At 41.8% G+C, this 22,715-nt stretch overlaps 1 protein-coding gene across 3 annotated transcripts in view; it reads left to right on the plus strand.

Annotated features, from left to right (window-relative positions):
* lmx1bb (LIM homeobox transcription factor 1, beta b) overlaps nt 1-22,344 on the plus strand; it is a 73,588-nt gene extending 51,244 nt beyond the window's left edge. For all 3 annotated transcript variants that reach the window (XM_007565094.2, XM_016678351.1, XM_016678349.1), the window contains 6 exons: nt 13,251-13,483; nt 15,596-15,771; nt 16,221-16,298; nt 16,664-16,730; nt 18,844-19,005; nt 21,072-22,344. In XM_007565094.2, coding sequence (XP_007565156.1) covers nt 13,251-13,483; nt 15,596-15,771; nt 16,221-16,298; nt 16,664-16,730; nt 18,844-19,005; nt 21,072-21,229 — 874 coding nt within the window. In that variant the 3' untranslated portion in view covers nt 21,230-22,344. The remainder of the gene's footprint in view (nt 1-13,250; nt 13,484-15,595; nt 15,772-16,220; nt 16,299-16,663; nt 16,731-18,843; nt 19,006-21,071) is intronic.
* Nucleotides 22,345-22,715: the final 371 nt, after the last annotated feature.

A 22,715-nucleotide genomic window follows, 5' to 3' on the forward strand; every position in this document is an offset into this window, starting at 1 on the left:
TCTACTTTTTAGATATATTCAGAAAATACCTTTTTGTGCGTATTTGTCATGACCTAAAATGCTCACTGCACTTGAAATCGGAGAAGGCTTTCCTGTTTTTTTTTTTCCCAATCTCCTCATATATCCAATAGAGACTCAAGGGCAGGGAGATCACAGGCACATGAATCCGGATCTTGTGAACAACGTCTAATTCCTGGTTGCCTCACATTCTCTCCCTCCAAACTAATTTTGGGCTTAGACTGAATCTCTGCTAAGCAAACAGAGCCCCCCACTCATCCAACAATCCTCCGTCACAAGGATCTCCAGATCATCTCAGCCCATTAAAACCTGGGCAAACACTTTACTTCACACCAATATTCTAAAGACTGGAGGAAGAGAAGAAGAAGAAGAAAAAGAAAAAAAGGGAAATGCGCTCTTTTTTTTTCTTTTTTTTTTGCCCGAGACTTTCCCAGATTGTCTCTCTGTCTCCCCTTTCTAGCTTGTAATCCACTATCTTTCAGTGCTGGTAAACTCCTCAAGACGGACACAGCTCGGTTCAGGGTGGAAAGGGGTCAAGCTTCGCTGGCCCCTGCACAGAGCTGTGGAATTTTTCATTAGTGCACAGCTGGGTCACAAGTGGCTCCAAAGCCGTCTTAATATTGTGTAGGGTCCAAAGATTAGGAGCGGAGAAAAGAAGCCAAAGCGTGATGCTCTCCACCAGACCCTGTCTTTGCATATTTGCAGACTTGTGCTTTAGAACACCTCATATTACTGTTTGTTTTATTTCTTAGGCCCAGAACCTCTGGGTCAATAGTAATTATGAAGCCCTCCAATCCAAATGTTGTTTTTTAACCATTCCGGTGCTGAATCCGAGAGACGAGTCCATTTGTTTTTTCTTACAATAAAGAAAGGAGAGGAGGGGAAAAAAAGAGTGTCCTTGAGCTGGATGCTGCTCCCATGATTCTATCTTGTCTTCCTGCACATATGAATTGTTTTTATTGCTGCAAAGTATTATTGCACGTCCCAGACTGCTGTCAATCTCTTATTAAAAAATAATAATAGTGTTTGTCTGGGGGGTCGTAGTCACTTTGTAATTCTGAAGCATGTGTTGTGCTCACTTTTAAAACAGTCGTCAATTTCAGCAGCTCAGCAGTGGTAGGCTTCGCTTTACGCCTCACGGATCAAAGTGCGTCTTCTATTACGATTTCGTTCACGTGAACGACGCCGAAAATTCAAACTCGTCACTTTGGACGGCGATGATTAACATGTGACACGGCTTTAAGCTGCGAGGTTTGAGAATTTACAGTCTCGCTGCTTTGTGTTTAGGTAAAGAAGGAAGCTGAGGAGCAACTCAAATATGGCGCACACGGAAACAAACAAAAGAGAAAACAAAAAAAAAAATCTTCTCAGTCATCATTTCTTCACAGATGCTGGAGCGCAGCGTGTGCTACCACACTGTTTGCTCGAGGCTTTAAAAACTGAGCCTAAATGTGATGTCGCACTCATTTTACATACTCAGGAACAGCAGCTGTCCAAACAGCATCGTGTGTGCTCGCCTGCTTACTCTTGTATTTAGCTGTGTACTTAGCCTCCTCCGCTGCCCAATACACTGTCCTTTTCACTCCATGAGCTTTGTTCTACCTGTGTGGCTGCAGAGGATTATTTCTGCGCTGCTTTCCTGTAGCGACTCATTAGTGAAGACGGGAGAAGAAGAAGAAGGAGAAGAAAAAGAAGAAGAAGAAGAAGCGGTTCTCTACATCCTTTTTGTTTTTTTTTGGTTTTGACTGGCCATTTGCTCACAGATTCTCACTGTATGATGATTTGTGTTGGACTACCGTCGTCTCATGGTATCTACACAGAATATGTCAACAGAGATGTGCAGAATGACATAATTACTTTTCATTTCAACTATTTCTACCACCGTTAAAATAAACCAACGTGTCAATTATTATGGCTTAAATCTACGATATTAGTTTTTGCTAGTTTCATTTGGCTATACAGAATTAAGCAAAAACATACAAATCTTCTAAATTCATTTTTTTTCCGCTTCTGCTTCTTATTGGGTGACATAAGTAAACCGAGGTAGTCTGCAATTGGCCGCTTGGCAGCCATGCAGCTCTTCGCTTGTCAACTGTAAATTTATAACATTAGATTCAAATGAAAGATGGGCGGCATGCCTTTAGTTTCCACTTCATAACCATGCGTTGTTGTGACCAAACTTATTCCCAAAAACTATAAATTGCGGAAGGACACCAATGAATCAGTCAGACTGTAGTCTGCCAATTTTCCCTTTAACATCTTTGATTTGTGAATACCAAGTCAATTCTGCAAGTACTTATTGTTCTCCATTTGTTAAAAGCAAGACCTTCTCCTGTTTCGTTCTTTACGAACACTGAAGCCAACACCATGTTTTATTATTCGCTTTTTTGATTTAATAAAAATCAGACACGGTTTGACCCAAAGTTATTCATAGCACTGGAAGTTTGAGGTGCAACGTTTTCTTTTGATTTTACTAACATCTTTTCCGTCCTGAAATCAATATTAACATTGTGACTTGAATCTGATAGATAATCTGTGATATCTATCAGATATCAGGTTATCGGATAGATATCAGATAACCTGATGTCTGATGATAGGAGGATATTATAGGATATCCTCCTATCGTCTTCTGTGACAGAAGGCAAAAATGAAGGTGATGGCAAAGAGTTGTTCTAAGACTCAGCACTGAACAGTGAAAACATGCAAAGGTCTGATTGCTGTAATGCCAGATTGTTTTACCATTTATTGTTGGAAAGAAAACATTTTGGTCAAATGAAGCCAGTTCACCAAAACAATGTGCTTTTTGTAATAAATTGGTTAGTGATATGAATGACTTTGGGTTGAACAGTGAACTGTAAAGTATATGGTTCAATGGGAAGGATATCATGATTTCTTTATTTACCGGTGGATTGAAAACTGCTCTTTAAAATTAAAAAAAAAATGCAACCCCTTTTCATTACTGTTTAAACTTTACCTTTAATAACATAAAGTTACCTAATTTTTAAAGTGCAAACAGTAATACTTTTATAACAAATTTATATCAGTAATGATTTCTTGGTTAAAGTCAAGTTGTCATAAAGACATTTTGAATAATGTCAACTTTGTATTAAAAGTGTCATAATTTACCGAATGACGCTTTATGACAACAGTCATAAATATTCATGAAGGCTTAAGCATGTTCATGACAGGTGTTTATGACAGTGTTATGTCAGTCTCATTCAACCCCCTTCAAATAAAGTGTTACCTTTTTATGTTTTGATCATGTTCCGGTAGGAGCACAAGCGACACAGATTTCTACCGAGCCGTATTTCAGGTGTTGAGTAATCTGTGAAGCCCGGTATGAGATCACAGAAATGACGACGCCAGGGTTAGGATTTCTTTTTGCAGCTGTGCTGCTACGCGCGGATCGGCCTGGGATGTCCGTCTGGCTGGAGGCTCGATCGACGAGCTGCGCATTCCAGCGCATGGGAGCTGATAGAGACCTAGTTGCTCGATTTATTTTTACAATAACAGACGTGCGGTTGATCCTGGAAACATTTCCTTCCTCTCTCTCTCTCTCTCTCTCTCTCTCTCTCTCTGTAACCTCTCTCTGTTTTGCAGGTTTAGCGTTGCTCTGTTCAGCAGCTATTACTAAGTGCGTTTCCTCTGAGAGGAAGGGCACATGCATATGCAAACTGTAACACATCAGACATATTTCTGCTATTATCTTTTTTCTTTTTTTTTATGCCAAGTGCAATCTGCTCGTCTCATTCATCCCCCTGTGAGCCTGCAGGCAGCCGGCGCGGCGCGTCAGCGCGGGAGAACGAGCCGGACCCTTCGGCCAAGAGCCGCTTGATGAAGAAGGCACCTTTGGGCCATTAGTGGTGTACGCATTTCCCGTTAATGTGTTTTACTTTTACCTGCTGGGAGTTTAATTAAAAAACAAAGAGCCTCAATTTAAAGGCCATTATTATGCTAATGTAGTAAGCAAGGGATGGTGATTAAGCAGCTTTTAGAGCTGACTGGAGCTGGCCCTCGGGAGCGCGAGGATGGCACTTTTTATTTGGCTTCATTACTCTCCATGAACGTGTTCTCCAAAGAGAAACGCTGATACAATGAAACAAGGTCGGCCAATGAGGTGGCTCCTAGAAACGGCGTCATCCTTACTGCTTCTTGTTTCGTGGTCCACTTTCCTTACAGGCCTGAACTTCACCAGTTTCTTTTCTTTTTTCTTTTTTTTTCTTTTACGTCCGCGAGAGCAGCTGTCTTAAACCTGCTTTTGTCATTAGAGCCTCTGCAAGCAATCACACACTTGTATTAACAGAATCCAGGGTTGCTATTTTAGGGCAGCGTGGTCAACATCCAGCCTCGGCTGCACGGAGAGGACAGCAGAGCCGTGCATAACAAAGTAATTTTCGTGACGTTCTGGTGAAGTTAAAGAGGTTTGTTCATCAACGGGGAGGCCAAACATCTGGTCATCAAATGTTCCTCTGCGGCTTCGGCTCCTCACGCGGCTGCCGAAGCGCCGTCTTCAAAGTGAAGTGAGGAACAGGGAAGAGGATAAGGAACACTTTACGACAAATTAAGTATTCATTCACTCAAACCTAAAGTCTGAAGTTTCTGTAGATGTGTCTTTGAAGGAAAAAATGATGAGTTTAGATTTGTCTGAAGTGAGGTTCTGCAAAGCTTTATCAGTTTTATCTACAGGTAGTGGTTAGTTGTGTGTGTGTGTTCCCTCTTTGAGCTGATTTTGAATTTTCGCTTTTTGGAAACGTTGATATGTGTGACAGAGAATATTTTATTAATACTAAATATCTGTCTTCATGTTTGCAACATGTTGCTGTTGTGCTGCAGCATCCGCCTGGTCAGCTGATCTCCGGGATAGTTCCCAAACAATGACGAGACCTGGAAAAGCTCTTTGATGGCGTCACACTAATGACAGGTTTACTCCACTTTTGGGACTATGGAGTCACAGCTGATAAAGCGAATTGATAAAACAGTCTGTCTCAAATCATGTAACTCTAGCATATTAATGCCAACATTCTTCAGCTCAGGAAATGATAAACGGTACAGAGTTTCCTCTGAGTGTGAAAGTTTAACACAGCATTCGTGTCCCGTTGATATAAACAGTGTTGATGCAAGTTGTTTAAAATAGCTAAAAACAACTAAAACCGACTGCTGGTCCTCTCTGGGGATTTCTACACTTTTCTACAAACTCACAGTAACATGACATCTAACGCTGATATGACACTTTACCGTCCCTTTAATCAGGTGCCTTTGGTTATGCTTAGTAATGAGTTTCAGATTTATTGTTATTCCTTGAGGAAGAATGATCAAAATATGAATGTAGAAAATTGCTTATATTTACCCATCTCACACTATTTTGTTTCTAACTTATGTTTTAGAGAAACGGCGAGATGTGGTGCCTTAAGTAAATGACGCTCCGGCTTTGCTTTCAAAAACGATTTACAGTAAAATATACAAAATTTTGTCACATAAATATCAAGCTCTTACACACCCTGTAAGTCACTGATACAGATAAGCAACTGATTCCCAAATGTCACAGATAGATCCACTCACCTAGCTTTAAATGTAAAGTGAAACAGGTGGCAGGACCTACTTTTTGATTCATTTGGATAAAAGTTATCTGACCAATCGGTGGTGATCAAAGAGCATTAAAATTTCAATCCCAGATGGTCAGTGGAGCCTTAAATATGACAAAAGGATGAGAAAAAGGTCGGTCATGTCATTTCCAAACCCCATCCGGATGCAGCAGTGCAAAGTGAGTTCCACAACCTTGATCCCGATACGCATTCACTATTCAGAACGGGAGAACATCAGACATGACGGACACACGCTAAAGACATGGCCAGACTTTGTTTTCCCCTTCTTGTCTTCAGGTTTAGACCTGCACTTCAGACATTGTTTGATATGCTGACACACACGGCAAAGCAGGAAAACAGCTGCAGTGACATTAGACTAGTCCGACTCCTCCAGCTTTTCTAAAGAACATTTTGTTTCTTGGTGATTATTTCATTTTTTTCCCCAAGTTTTGAATATTCTGACAAAAATTCAAATCACTGAAGATTTCAGAGATTATTGTGCAAAATATAGCATAACTACCAGCTGTGAGGTAAATGTTAAATCAGCGTACATCCATCCGAGATCATGTGAAGGAATGCCTTAACAACTCAATTATGATATTTGTATTTGTGTTGATAGAGTTGATAGATTTCCTTTCTCTTTTAGGTACTGATTCTGCTTTTCATCAACAAAGTTGTCCAATACACACGCGCGCGCACACACACACACACACAGCAATATTACTCTATGAAAGAATCAAACAAACATCCAGTTATTTTAAATCAAACCCTAAAAACTGAATTGTTTTTTTTTATATCTATATTTTCTTTTCATGACCTGCCACATAGGCCTCAAGCCTCACCTCTGCATAATTGGCACAGCCTTAGGTTTTCCTACGAAAAAAAACAGACACACACACACACACACACACACACACACACACACACCCACCCACCCACGCGTGCGTGCGTGCACACGAGCCCATCTTCAAAGTAATAGCTTACAGCTGCTGCCTGGATAATCCTCGTCCTCTCTTTCTTTTGAAGGGATGCGGTGACATAATGGCCCTGGCTATTCTTCGCCTAAATTGTTATGGTATTTCTCAGAGTGTTGTTCAAAAGCAAAAGGGGAGTAGGTGAGGCTGTTGCACGTGTTGGTTAAATGTGGCATGATAGCAGCCAGCCACCTTTCTCCTACCCCCTCCTCCTCCTCATTCGGTCTTCCTCTTTGTTTTCTCTCTCTCTCCCTTTCTTATTCTTCTGCTTTTCTTTTATCCCACCCCGTCCTCCCGATGCTCGCTACTGCGGCAGAAGTAATAAATGTAAAAGTCTGCAGAGGAGAAATGGCTGGCAACACGTGGTGCGAGTTTAACATGTCACACTCTTAAGTTGTGCTTAATCTGCTCAAAGGGAGAATGCGGCGGGTCTCTGAAGTGCCTGGATGGAGGGGCGGAAGACGACGAGCCCAGGTCCCCCTGTTGCACTTTTTGTCGGTGCAGCTCATCAGACATAAAAATACTCCTTTGGCTTTTCTTTTCCCCCTCAATGTTTTCAGGGTTTTTTTTTTTCTCTCTCTATCTGCACATGTCACCCTCAACAGTGTGATAATCTGTCACACAGAGAAGTGATGTGAGAAAGAGCAGACGAGGGATTACAGGTATGAGATTTGAAAAAAAAAAAGCGACGTAATGATTCCACAGGGGCCGAGGTATGTGCTGAGATGGGCTCTTTTTTTTCCTCATTTATGAGTCCTGTTCCAGGGAGGCCTAGGTAAATATTGACAGGTCTCTGCTTGAGATGCAGCCATTGATCCAGGCGGCGGGGTCTCATCGCTCGATCTGCGCGCTCAGGTGTGGGAGGAGGAGGGAAAAAAAAAAAAAAAAAAGAGCCAGAACAGGAGTTATCATGCTGGTGGTCCCTCTTTGTGTTGTCCTTTTCACGCAGGCTTGACTTGCAACACCGGGCGTCCTGTTACTCAAGCAGATGAATGAATGGAAAGTGGATTTATTTATTTTTTTTTTTTTTTAAGCTGGAAACTAGCATCGCTGGAGTCAGGCAGGAACGCGGGAAATTGGTTAAAGACGACCTAACTCGCTTCGAGTTTGATTCAGAGCCACTTACGGCGTCGTAGTCGTCTCCGGAGAGTCGGGCGGACTTGATGTCGTCCCCCTGCCTCTGCTCGTGTGTTGTTTTTATTTATGAAATCATAATTTACATCTTCCAGTCTGTCTCCTGCTGGCCGTGCCAGCCCAGCAGCCCCGGCCGCAAACCTCTAATCAGGTAATGTTAGGGAGGTTGAAAGGCGTGCCTCCCCCCACCGCCCCCACCCGGTCAACCTTCACTGCTCACACAGTGGTGTTGTTTTTAAGAGCATTCTTTAGCAGCTGAACTTGGAAAGGTATTAAAGTGGGATTAGGCTCCTCCACAATCCACTGCTTGTGTCATTCAGGGAGTTTGTGTTCCCCTCTCCCCACTGCCGCCTCCCCGCTCCTCCTCTGTTTGATTGTGGCTAGCCGCAGGAGTGGGACCGACTGTGCCTTTCAAAGGATAGGGGTAGGGTTAAATCCCTAGTCCGCTGCTCCCTGCTAATTCTCCTTGTTCCTTAGAGAAGGATTTACTTCTGCTGCCAACCTCTCAAAGGCCTTCTCTGCCCATCCGAAAAGTCGGCGTTGCCTTCCTGTGGAGGTGTGGTTGCCATAGGAGGGGCGTCACGCATGGCTATTCCATCTGAACCCCGCTGAGAATGGGGACCGGGGGACTGAAAACAGGCAGAAAGTCCGGATTAGACCCGGGGACAAAGCAGGACAGGAAGATTCCAGAAGGGACGAATGGGAATTACAGCAGCAAAAATAATGCAAAGTGACAGAGAGGGGAAATAGAAAAATAATGGCTTACAAGATTAGGCCCAGCGAGGAGAAAAAAAAAAGAAGAAAGGAAAAGGGAGCTGAATGAGAATGTTTTCATCCAGATGAGAAGATTTGAGAGAGAGAGAGAGAGAGAGAGAGAGAGAGAGAGAGAGAGAGAGCGGTTGTAGGTGAATGAAGCTCGCCTGACGCGTCAAAACCGCGCTAACAAGTCATTTCCTCAACTTTTTTGCACCCCTTTTGCTGAGCCTAAGCCGCCGATCATTAGCTAAACATTAGAGCTGGAGCTGGGAACTCGTCTTGACAGATTCATCACCTTTGTTTCCCTGATCCCAGCATGTAGCGCACTAATCCCCTCTGAAAACCAGAGAGCATTTCACAATATTCAACTTTTTCCACTGGTGGAATGAGTCGGCGTGAGCTGCGTTGGACTTTAGCAAGAACCTAACGAAGCCACAGAAAAATTAACCCAGTGCAGTCCAGTCATATCGTCAGATTCAACTTCAGTTGCAGGTGTTTCAGTGCAGACGAAGTCAGTTTATGTTGTCAAATAGTAAAAAGTCATCTATCAGAGGAAATTCAGCTGCATCACATCATTTACTTTGCGGCAGTTCCTCATAGAGAGCATGTGGCTGCTGCAGACTGTTGATTGCATCAGCATCACTGGTAAATGGACTGAACCTGAAAGCTGTTAAACCAAAGCCTAATTATACCCGTGATGTGTTTAGATTTTGAAAAATAACCTGTTTCTAATTTGTTTCTAATCGGAAATAAGATGGGCTCCTCTCAAAAGATCTTATATGTCAGTAGGCAATTTTCTTTTACCTTACAGCTATTGCATCCTTTTTAAAACAATTATTTGTTAAATATGTAATGAAACAATTGGTGATAAAGACATTGGACAAACTTTCTGAGGGAATCTGTTCGAAGAGGTGCGACTGACAGGATGGAGACGACTGACAGGTGGGGAAATGGAAGTTTATCATCACTGCTTCCAAGCTTTCAGCTGAAAATGAATCTCCTGACGGAGAGGTGCTTCAAAAACATCAAATCATGACACAGCATCCACGTTATGCTGCTTTGTTTTGGGGATCTTTTGTACTGAAGCTTTGCACATTTTCTTGCTTTTACTGCGCACGTCTGTACAGTGTGTTTTTACGCCGCAGTCGGTGTCTTTGCTGATGCAATTGGAGACAGAGGATCAGCAGGAAAAGTTCAAGAAGGGAGACATTCACCAGCCGGATGAGGAGCATGTACAGGCAAAACAGAGACTGGGTTTTGTGGGAGGCGTTCTGCTGGATGGGTCACAAACCGACCGCGTTCATCAGAGTATATATTTCTCTCGGGGGGACTTTTATGTGTCTCCAAGTGTAAAAACAAAAAAGAATCGTATTCAAGTTGGTTTGTACTCGGGGGTTTCATTGTATTTTAAAGCAGTGATGTCACACAAACCCAAACCTCAACTCCAAGCACTGCAGACATAAGACAAAGCATCGCATGCCTCCTGTTTTACTTTTGCTGCATTTCAGCGGCTGTGTTAGATTGCCACAAACATGCCGGGCATAGTTGTTATAACAGTTTGAGTAATATTTGTACATGGATGAAGATGATTCTAGAAATCTGTTAATAATGAACGTTTTTATAAATACACAGGCTATAGTAGGAAAGTTTCTATTTTCACCTGAAAAAAAGGCCTAAAAACCGTCACGTTTATTCGTCCCCGTTACCCTGCAATATTTTACAAGAATAACAGATGATTATTTACGTGGGCAACAAAACCGACTCTGGTCCCTCGTCCTTCTAAATCCGGCCCTGGATGTGATGTTTCTCTCCTTCTCTGTCGTCCAACTTCCCATCATCTGTTTCTTTATGGACCTAACTTGGTTGTTTAGAGGACAGATCCAGGTTGGCAGGTCAATTCAACAAGAGCGCCGCATGTTTGAGATGCATGCCAGCATTTCTTTCGCAGAGGATTATCCTGGAGGTTTTTCCATAGTTCAATAATAATCTTCTTAACCTATTGTAATAAACGAAAGATTAAAGGATTTTTGAACCTTGCGAGTGCCAACATTGACATCTCTGTTGTTTGACTGCTGCGTGATGGGGGGGGGAAGAAAGAAAAAAAAAAAAAGACCAAGACGCTCTACTTACCTTCTGCTGGAAGAAAGAAGTTGTATTTTAGTGGATAGATATTGAGGATGTTGCAAAAATAACAAATGAATTGCTCTATAATTAAAAGTTAAGAACAAAAGCGTGTCGGTTCTCGGGACACACACGCACACAGCTGCTCACACATACACACACACGTGTGTTAACACACACACACACACACACACTCATTATCAGCACTCAATCAGTACCTATAACTGCATTAGCATGACAAAAACCGTCCTTTGGTTTCCCCTCGCTCTCATATTTACACATTATATTCATCACTATCGTTCAACCCTGTCGCGAAACTGCCGATGATGTCAACTGCTCCCCTCGCCGCCTCCTGCACAATGAAATAGATGTTCACCACAAACAGATAGGCGGTTGCCAGCTGTCTCCCAGACCAGGGCAAACACAGAAGCCACTAATAAATCCAGCTTTTACAGCTGGACAAGATCAACCGCACTCCTCTGCCTTCTTGCTCCGTTTAATGTGGCTTCTTCCGACACAACAGAGTGCGAATTAAATGCCTCTCAGTCACCGATAAAACAATGCAAACATCTTCGCTGAAAGGGTATAAAAGAAGATGGAGGTGTTGTCAGGGGAATGGTGATAGAGGTGGGCGTCGCAGCGCGGGGGGGCAGGGAAGGGTAGGGGGGGCGCATGGTGTTAGACGCAGAGATGAGATATGATATGAACGGTAGCCAGCAATGAATCACAGTCTCAGATATGCTATCTGATGCATATAGAGAACTGTGGAAGTGAAAGAAGTAAAGGTGGACCAATCAGGCTTTTCCAAGGCAATGCAAACGTTCAGTTTGCTTTTTTTTTATTTTTTCTTTATCTCAGGCCGGACCTTTTCTTTTTTTTTTTTTTTCTTTCTTCATCTCAGGCCGGACCTGTCGATTGTGATTTCAACTGATAGCATTGGATCCCACAGACAATGAAAGAATACATCAAAACAACAAATGCACGTCACAGTGCATGCAGGTTTCATGTTTATAGACTGAAAACTGTCAGTTCTTAGCTTTGATGCTTTTAATGAAGAGAAATAAAAAAAACTGATTATTATTAATTTTTTTTAGCATTTCCTCTGCAGATTCCTGCTCATAGCAGAAAAGTTGGCTTATTCTGATGTATGGGAAAAAAAGAAACTTCTAGCAAAGAGTTGATTGGGGTTTTGTTGTTTGAAGATCGCTGCAGCAGAACCTGAACCAGCCTCTTTTTTTTTTTTTTAGGTTTTCAAAGGGATTTTGTTTTCCATGACTGAGCTCGCTTTGGACTGATGCAGGGTTGGGTCCACCCTAGAAATTTTAACAGATGAGTTGTTGCCAAAGGAGTCACATCCCTTTGACTGCTTAAAGGGGTCAACGAGCCAGTCTTAAAAAAAAACAAAAAAAATCCTTTATGAGCAACTAAAGCTTCATTGAAGACAGACCACAGATAATTTGAATGAAAAATTAATTCTTAATTTCAAAGAAATACATATAAATTATAGATTCAGCATAATATTTTGTGAGTTTTCTTTATTTTAATAGTGAGAGATGTGACAATAAGACGTAATAAAAATAAAATAATTGCTCTTTTTAGTAATAAATCATTCTCTGCGTAGAGACAGAGCCTAAAAAAATAAAACTTACACATAATAACTTGTACGTCTCTGCAGGAGTTTCATTCAGTAGTGCAACTTTGATTGATTGATTGATTGCATGCTTTTATATTATGAATAGTTTAAACTGCAAAATTAACAAATCCAGTCATGTTATCACATAAAGTCTATTTTTTTTTTCAGATTCTCTTCCAGAAAAATTATAAATGATTCAAAAATAGCCAATCTCAAAAAAAAAAAAAAAAAAAAAAGTCAAGGCAGATGTGTCATAGGACTGCTTAGCACCTCCAGGCCAGCTGGCGGACCAGAGAGCACTAGACTCCTTAAACACAATATCGGTTTCTAAACTTAACTGTAAATATTTTTTGGTAGTTATTTACTTTTTTCTAAAGTAACAGCTTTAAAAAGCTGCTTATTCTTTAATGCTTACATTTCTTATTAGTTTACTATTCACTAAATATAACATTTGTCTTCTATTTGGAGAGTTATGTAATTAATTGATGGTTTGTTGTCAATGTTCTAGTTTATTTAGGTTAAATGAACTGATAAAAACACCTTCTCAATCAAATATATTTTTTAATTAAATAGATTTCATTATTTTATGAATGAACTGTTAAATTTGTACTTATAAGCACAACAAATTCTCCTTACTGGCTTGACTTAACATGTGAAAAGGTGAACTGTGGACAATATTCCAGACCAACTCAGTAACTCAGAATTTCCATTTTGGAAAATAATAATAAAATTAAGTAAAATGTGCAGTGAACCGTTCAAGCAAAACACATTTTATTTTATTTAGCTTTCTGACCTACCTTGTAAACTCTGACACTCAAGATGTTAAGTCCATAAAATGAGACAATTTAAACGAGACACTTGTTGGAGCTGTGGTTCCTGGTTGGCAGCGAGGGTTAGCCGGAATTGGGATTGGGTTTTTCAGCCTTGGTGCCGGCCCCACGTACAAAACCAACGCACAGTGTGCCGTTTTTTTTTTTGTTTTTTTTACAGACATGACATATTAAACAGTACGTTTTTCTCCTCCACCCTCAGGTTGTTTGCCACCAAGTGCAGCGGCTGCATGGAGAAGATCGCCCCCACGGAGTTCGTGATGCGGGCCCTGGAGTGCGTCTACCACCTGAACTGCTTCTGCTGCTGCGTGTGCGACCGCCAGCTCCGGAAGGGTGACGAGTTTGTCCTGAAGGAGGGTCAGCTGCTCTGCAAGATCGACTACGAGAGGGAGAAAGACTTACTCAGCTCAGTCAGCCCGGATGACTCAGACTCAGGTGAGCCCCCCAACCCCCGCCCGGCGCCCCTCTCTCAGCAGGGTGAGAACAGCACTCTGGTGCGATCATCATCCAGCACCGAGGTGTTGCATTCGGTGTGCTCTGCTGCACAACAGCACACGCCAACAAAGATGCCCTCCATGAGAAAACGAAGCCCACCTTACTTTGTTATTATTAGAATAGTTTTCATAGACGTCTGAGATGCAACGCTTGCACCCGACGGAGCTGAACTTATGTACTCCTGTGGCTCCATCTGGAGCTCTCCGACGGCTTTTCTCGCGTTCATCCGAGCGAGGAGTGTGGCTTTATAATACAGTAGGAAGTGGAAACAGGACAAAGCCAAGCCACCCTGCATTAATGGCTCTCCATGCGTGGGCAGGATCTGGTGCTGGAAAGAATTAAATTACTGTATCACGATGAGTGACAGAGGGATTTGGGGGGCCTTTCTGCAGTAAGCCTTCGCCTCCGCTCTTATCAGCCAGAGTGCTCCTCGCCTATAGACTGCACACACAACGAGGCACCTAGCCAAGCCTCGCTGTTCGCCGCCATCTGGCTTACATTTAGACATTCACAAAAGCGGGAATTTGTCAAATACATCTGTGCCTGTGTCAACTTTTGTCAACTTGTGGGAATATTTGCTCCTTGTCCTCTCTCTCCTCCTCCTCCTCCCCCCCCCATGCTGCCCCCACTCACCCGCCCTCATCCCTCGTTTACTCGCATCCCAGCGCATCACTCACACATGTCTTTGGGAGTCTCCGGGATTTTCGAGGCGGAGAGAATCTCGACACGAGCAGAGGTTAACCTCGGCATGTCGGGGACCAAACGGAGGTTCTCGGTTGAGAAATGTAGAAACATATCAGAACCAGATGACAGGAGAGAGTCGGCTGTGGTGTGAGAGCCTCCGTTTTCAGCCGTGAGAGCCCGAAAGTCAGGAACAGCCATGCTGGTTCAAATTTGGAAATACTTGTTTTAAACCCACTTTTGTTTTTACTTAGATTGATGCCAATGGATCAACTTGTCATTGCCGTATCTTCTTTTAGCTTTTTTGGGTTAAGAATTGTTTTTGTTTTACTTCAAACATGGCACTACAATTTCTTTCTTCTTCTTTGTTTTTTTTTTGTTTTTGTAGTAGTACTACGATAATATTTGTATCAATTACGGTGCTGGGCCACCATGAAAACACTCAAGGCTGACGTTTTGTTGAATTCAAACGCATATTGTTATCTGGAGACTTTAACTCTCTTCCCAGTTGAGCTTTTTCTTTGTTAAATTGAACTATGACCCCTGGTCAAACCAAAATCACTGAGTGACCTCTTGCTATTTGTTGAGTTCAAATGACCACTTTTCCTCACAGTAAATTATGAGAAGAAAATGTATTTAAATCATCGATTGTCAAAGCCCCTTGTGATGTCATCAAAACAGAAATCTGATTTTGCAGATTTTTTCTGTAGAGAAGTTTTTAAAAGTGTTATTTTGTGAAAATCCTTCTGTAGTTTTTATTGACAGTTTACCCATTTGAGTGGAAAAAAAAATACACTACACCTATTGATAGATTTTTTTTAAATCAATCAAGATGTAAAGTAGTGGTATAAGAGAACTTGACATTTGTCTGTATCCTGAAAAAGGTTCAAGAACAGAAAACAAATTGAACACAAGATCTGTCGCAGCAGCCTCGGTCTGCCTTTAAAAGCTACGACAAAGTCAAACTTGCTTTTCCTAGAGATGCTTTTCCAATATGAGCCCGCAATGGTTTTTCCATGGCACTCATGAGGTAAGTTTCCTTATCAGAGACTGATTTAGTTTAAATTAGGCAAAGCTGAGAGCAATAAATTACTAATGACACCGCGTCCAGCAGGGTAAAGAAAAAAGATCATTTTTCAGTGCGGTCTCCATTTGCTTCTGAAAGTCTAATCATGCCTCGCTTTTTTCCCCCTTTTGTACAAAATTGATAAACCATCAAAAACACGTGTCGTGTTTGATTGACTGTTTGTGCCTCACCCGACGTCGTGGAATAAAAATATACATTTATCTTCCGTCTGTGCTTTGTCGAAATGTGGGTTCGTTTTGGTGAAACGATGCTCTTCTATTTTTTTTTTTATTTCCCCCCCGCAGAGAAAAGTGACGATGAGGAGCTAGACATCAAGCCAGAGAAAGGAATCGGGAGCCAGGGCAAAGGGGATGACGGGAAGGATCCGAGGAGGCCCAAGAGACCGCGGACTATCCTGACCACTCAGCAGAGACGGGCCTTCAAGGCCTCCTTCGAGGTCTCCTCCAAACCCTGTAGGAAGGTGAGGCGCCGCACGGGAAAAACGTGGACAAAGTGGGGATTCTTATTTTCTTTTGTTTGGAGCGTAGTGGGGACTTAAAAGCCCTACAGTAGTTTGACATATAAAAAAATAAATAAATAAAAAAAATTCTCCTCCACCTCCAAGCTTGAGCTTTGAAGTGGAAAGCTGTTTTCTGGTCGGCGTTGCCGAGGCAAGGCAGCGGTAACACAGTCCGTCTGCATCAAACGTCACAATGAAATGGGAGGGAGTAGGGGGGGATGCCTGCATAACTTCAGCCCTGAAACACCAAAACAGGAGCAGCAGTCGCTCCAGAACCTTTAGGAATCGATTACCAATAAGCCCCAAAAAGACAGAACCATTCGGTTTTCACTCCAACCAAATAAAAATAAAAAAATGCTATATTTTCTTTTTGTGTGTGTGATGTAACGGTATTTCGTTTTTGTCTTTAGGTGAGGGAGACGTTGGCTGCAGAGACGGGCCTCAGTGTTCGAGTGGTCCAGGTGTGGTTTCAGAACCAGAGAGCTAAGGTGAGCGAGACACCAGTTTACAATCCGACTCTCCCCGTCTGAAAGAACTGCCCCGTTCCGTTTTCGCCACTAAATCACCACAACTATGCGTGCGTTAAAACTTATCACCGCATTCCTCTCCCGCTGAAATGCGGAGAACGAGAGCGAAGAGTTGCAAATCTCGCTTGGTCCTGCATTAAATGTCTACGCCCTCCTCTTTGCTGATGATTATCTGGCGAAAACCTTTGATACTCGACAACGAGGCGCGCTGAGATAGAGGTTCCAGGCGGTTCACGCAAGGGTGAACAGCGAGGAGCATCCTTTTTAAATTAAAGACAGCATGTTGGTTTTGGGAGTTCTTCACAACTTTGACTCCTTCGTTTCAGATGAAGAAGTTGGCAAGAAGACAGCAGCAACAACAAGAGCAGCAGAATTCCCAGCGGCTCGGCCAAGGTACTACCTTCATATTCTCGGCACCAGCGGTGGCTGTGCGGGGCCTGGCAAATGTTTTCCTCCCCCTTGAACCTTTTATTTATTTATTTATTTTTATTTTTTTACAATTTGAAACATCCATGCAACATACAACCATCCATTACTCTCACACCCCTAAATTAAATGAAACAATATCCCAGCTGACAGAACATTGTTCCATCCATTATCTGAAAATGGTAATGGTGTCTTACATGTGGAAACTTATAAAGCTGCCACTGCTGCGATGGGATAATCTGTCAGAAGAACAGCTGTTAGACGTGTAGCAAGAAACAACAAAGCTACATGCAGTCTGTTTACAAAGTTATAACAAGCCATGTCGGGGACACAGCAGCCATGTGGATGAAGGTACTCTGGTGAGATGAGACCAAAATGAGACATTTAGAGAGGTGTGTGAGCGGCTGCCATTGATGCTGCTAACTACGGGTAACCTGATAAGAGACGTGCTCCATTAAATTTGCAACCGTAAGCAAAACTATTTAGCTCAGGGGAGCCAAATGCAAATGCATACCACTCTGTTCAGATTTGTTTTTTTGTTTTGTTTTTGTTTTTTTTGTAAAAACTTAATGAAAACAAATTATTCTTTTCATTACTCCTTGCGATTAATATTAAATCGGTTAAAATTAGATCTCAATGAAATACATAGATGTTTGTGTTTTCAATGTGACAAAATGCGGAAAATGTTGAAGGATGCATATATTTGCAAAGCCCTTTCTAATTAACCCGACAAAACTAAACAATTAAGCTATTTCGAGTTTTGATGTTTGGAAACCGAGAACTCCCTCATTACGTAGCCGTGTTGCACTGTAATCAAATTTGTTAATCAGCGATTACGCAAGGATAACGGATTACAAACACGTCAGCGGGTAAACAACAGCACCACAGAACAAAGTTGGAAATTGTTTTCCGGAGGCAAACAAAAGAAATGACAGACATCATTTTGTAAAACCGCTGGAAAGTGAAACGCGGTGGTGGTGGGGGAGGGGGACGGGCTCGAGTATTGAGGCTGCGAGACAGCTTTGTGTCCCTCTTGACACTCAGTCAGCCAAAAGCAGTGTTTGTCAAGGGGAATTGTGGCAGAACTACTGTAGGTTACCATGGAAATGCTAACACAGAGACAGGCGAGCAATCGAGGTATTGGATAGTCGCAGGAGCGTTTCTCAAAAGCAACTGCAGTAGGCAAACAGAGACGGCCCAAGGCGAAAGAACCCTGACCAGCTGTTTTAGACTCTCTATACCAACAGGGGGCCCCCAGTAGCACCAGAGTTATCTAGCAAATGAGGTTTATAAATGCACATGATTTTGTAGGCTTGTAAATATTTGGAAACCTTGCATAATGATAAATATGTGGCGATTTGTTGTCATGGTTTTGTTAAAATGTGCTTGAAAATGGAAAATGTGTTATCACAGGTCGAAGGTAATCCACTTGAACTGGCAACGTGAATTCTGTTTAATAACGTCCATCCTGTACTCTGTCAATACTGGGGCAGAATTATTATCAAAATAAGGAAACGTGTTTTCCATATCTTTATGTATGCACACCTTGAACCAAGAGCCATCAGTGTGCAAATTCATGGGAGACGGATGTGATTTAAGCAAGGCACAACTGGTTACCGTCTAGTTCTACAGCACAGTCACAATTAGTAAATTAGAATATGTGTTGAGAAGAGGTTTGTTTGTGTTAAACCTGCTTTTCATGAAGCCCAAATTTCTGGATCAAAAATGTTTTTTATTGATCCATTATGATCTTAAACGTTATTTTTTTATATAAGGATCAAAAAGAAAATCATCATAATTACGATAAAAATCTCGAAAGCATCGGTCTGTGTGTAATTGATCTATGTAACGCGTTTCACTTAGTGAGTCGAGTTACTGCCATAAAACAATATTCAGATTCAGTCAACAAGACTGAATGGTTGGTTACGGTAGATTGACAACACAAAGAGGATATTACTTAAGGTGTGAATCCAGTTCTTTTTTTTGGAGGCCTACTGCCATCGTTATGTCTTTTTTTTTTTTTTGCTTCATTAAAGATGTTTTATGTAAGTACATGTTTTTGTTTTTCCATTCGCTGCAGAGGTGATGTCCAATCGGATGGAGGGGATGATGAACTCCTTTACACCGCTGGCTCCCCCTCAGCAGCAGCTGGTCACCATGGATCAGAACGGCTACAGCACAGACCCGTTCCAGCAGGGGCTCACCCCCCCACAGATGCCTGGGGACCATATGAACCCATATGGTGAGCATCCGCCTCCCACGAGACGAACACATGCCCGTCCCGTAACCAGCCCCACGGCCCCCTCTGTGCGGGACATGTTCCCTGGCCACAGCTCCCTGATTTAAGCCGATCCCCCGAGAGGAGCGAGCAGCATCTCCTCCCACATGAGATAACACGACTGTTCTCATAAACTCTCGGGGTTTTGAAGTGTGCTTTCAGATCTGTTTAATACGGTTTCGACTCCATGCCTCCACTTCTAAGAGATGCTTTGTCACTGATGATGTTTCCTAATGTCGGCAGAAACATGTGGCTTGGCGCAGGCCGCCGCCCGAGATGCACCGCAGTCCGAGGAGGGTGAGATAATGGAGGAGCAGGAGCGGGAAGACAACAAGCCTCCGATTTCTGTTTGATACGAGACGGAATTAAAATGCAAATAGAGGCAGGGCGGGAACATGAGTCGATCAACGTTCGAGTCCATGGGACGTAACTGGAACAGCACATTTCTGAGTGATGTCCTCAACGTGTCCCAGTGGGACCGTTTCCCGAAGTTCATAACTTCCTTATAATTTGCTCCCATTTAGTTCTTCGCGGCAGTAAGAAACCAAATCCCTCGTCTCATCACTCTCCTTTGGTTTGGGGAGCAGAACAATATTGGCAAGGCATTAAAAGATATCTCTCAAAACGCTGTCCCCGTTTTGTGCAACACTATCATTAAGATCCAGAGTGTAATAAAGTTAACTATTCCCCCCAGAGAAATAACACATTGAGGTTTTTATGAAAGGCGTAAACAGTTGCTATTAACCAGATCTTTTAAGAGGGTGCCCCTTGTTTACATGCTCCCTCGCTGCCTTTCAATCGTACCGGGGAGGGCAGCAAAAAGTGAGCTTTGATGATATCTAACAAAAGTCTTCTCGCAATTGTGATGACACACAACAGCTATTTCTCAAAGTGACTATTAGTAATTATAATTTTCCAACTCTGCTATAAATCTTAAATACAAGGCTGCTGTGATTTTATAGTCATAGCCCAGTGTTTAATTTATTTATTTTTTTTTTTTGGTCTGATGTCTCTCCCTCTGAATGGACAATGCTGGTATCAAGATGTATCAGCTTCGGAAATACCCATGTTACGCTATTTTGCATCTCTGTTGAGTTCCAAAACTACATTTATATATCGTTGATTCACAACAAACGTCTGAAGTCATTTTACAAGACAGATTCAGTTTCTGTACATATATATAAAGCCAACTTATTCCCATGATATAGGTAATTTCAAAGTCGTTACATGTGTTCATATTTGATCCAGGTCATAAAATAATGTAGTCAAGTTCTGTTTATTACGCCACTTGGTAAAATGTTTTGTATTTAAGGAAACCTGTAGTCGATAGCCTCAAACCCTTCAAAACTGACACATTTTACAGAACTTTAATGTCTTCTCAATCCTCTTCAGTTCCTCATATTTAGACCTGCATGGTAAGTTCTACTCAATACGCCATCATATATGAAAAAAATTAGAAACAATGTGGCAGCAGCTTGAAATGTTCCTGCATACCATTCCACAGCATCAGAGTGTATTAATGAGATGGCAGTCAAAGTGCAGGAGAGGCAAAAGCTTAGTTCAGTTGGAAGGAACTAAATGTTTCTCCACACGCCTGCTCAGCTGGCTAAGGACGCATTTATTTCTTGTTTACAAGAAAAATAAAAGTAGTCATGTTGCAAGCAGCGTGCCCGTCATGTCAGTGAATATTAGCTTGTTTTTCCGGTGCTACTGTATCGTATTTTTTTTTCCGTTCTGCTCTTGATAATTTGCATAACAGCGCTTAGAGACTGCTACTACATTTGGTGTGTATGTGTTTTTTATAGTTTATGTATTTAAAAAAAAAACAATAAAGAAATGTCACACATATTGAAACTGTCCTTAAAAAGGTTTTAGCAGTAGTATGAAATATTGCTACTTTTCTCTTAAGCGGTTACATCATGCTATACATTTTTAGTCAACACCTTGTGGTATTTTTTTTTAAACCTTACTCCAGAACAGGCTCGCTTTGAATTCTGACGACTGATCGCCCCCATGTCCTCTCCTCACAGGTAACGACTCTGCGTTCCACGACATAGACAGCGACACGTCTTTAACCAGCCTCAGCGACTGCTTTATGGCGTCCTCAGAAGTCAACTCCATGCAGGCCCGCGTGGGAAACCCCATCGACCGCCTCTACTCAATGCAGAACTCTTACTTTGCGTCATGAAAAAGAGCGGATCAAAAATTGTCGCCGTTAAGAATAAAAAAAAAGAAAAGAAAAAAAGCAGAGAGAAGTAAAAAACAAAACTGCCCATCTCAACCTACTACGGCGCGATGGCGTGGGGTTCCTACACTACTATGGACATGAAGAGACGACCCCCTTCCAGCAGCTCCTGGTTACGCACGGAAGCTAATGAAAAGATAGCTAAACCACTTTGATGTAGGAGAGTGAAGAACGGCGGGGACTTACACAGGACTTAAATATTCTTAGAGATTATTTGGTAGGATTGCTTATTCCTCACTCTTTTCTTTGTTCACTTAAAGAAAACAAGTAGATACGGAAGTCACTGATGAAAACCTGTCAAGCCAAATAATACGCTGAGTTTATACAGTGCATGATCAATTGTAAACTAACTTTTTGTAAGCCCCTCCCTCCCTGGTTAAGATGTGGTGTTTGGACTATTTCTTCTTCACACTACATGGACTTCCATGTTCACCGTTAGCATTTGATCACTTGCCATAGATTTAGGTATTGTGTTAATAGTATATAGATGCAGCATGTCTGCAAGAGTGACTGTACATTCGTGTGCGTATGAGCGTTTGTGACGAGAAAGAAACGTGTAGAGGAGTTAAAAACTAAAAAAGAAAAAAAAAATAAATGAAATAAAGAGGCGGACGTGTAGGATCAGTGAACTGTAAATAGTTTCCCCGGACAAATTGGATGTGCATGTTAGAAATGGAAAGCATTCTATTTATTTAACTATAACAGGCTCTTGAAGGTACATATTAAACGTGAAAAGCTTTATTTAAAAAGGACAGCTTTTTTTGGAGCAGTTAGTGAGTTCACGAGAATCACATCACATCTGTATGCCATTTTTAAATATGAAGATTAACCCTTTTGTTTTTTGTTTTTTTTTTGTTTTGTTTTTTTCTCCCAGCCAAGCTGTAAATGAGCAACATAGCTATTTATTTCGTACAGACCTTTTTTTTGTGTCATTGTCCGATGTACATTCTCAAAATGTTCAAGTTGCTAATTGACCAAAGTTGACTGGTTTGATGAATAAACAATGTCTTTTTTTCCTGATAACATTAAATAAATGCCATCTGTGACCATTTACATGTTTAATGGTGTTAGCCCAGTATTATTTGTGTGACTGAAGAGCTCTATTAAAGGTCTTCCAATATGTCAGATTATTTTCATTTCTGGTACTGATGTAGCCATCATGTCAGGAAACGATATGAAATATTCCCCTTCACTTTACATTGGCATTCAACATGAAAAAACAGATACCTTTACTCTTCATCTGGCTTACAAGGTAGACGCATACCCGACATCAGGGTGGTAGCTTCATTATCGTGACTGCTCATGGTTGTTAGCCTCACAGAGCTTTCAGAAGTCATAAATCAATCCTTTTGGTCAGCCGCTGGCCTAAATACCGAAAAGGGTTCCTGCTCCTGTGTGTGACACGTCCATACGAGAATGAGGATACAGA

This window comes from Poecilia formosa, unplaced genomic scaffold (genome assembly GCF_000485575.1).
Source record: "Poecilia formosa unplaced genomic scaffold, Poecilia_formosa-5.1.2 Scaffold5, whole genome shotgun sequence".
Lineage (NCBI taxonomy): Eukaryota > Metazoa > Chordata > Actinopteri > Cyprinodontiformes > Poeciliidae > Poecilia > Poecilia formosa.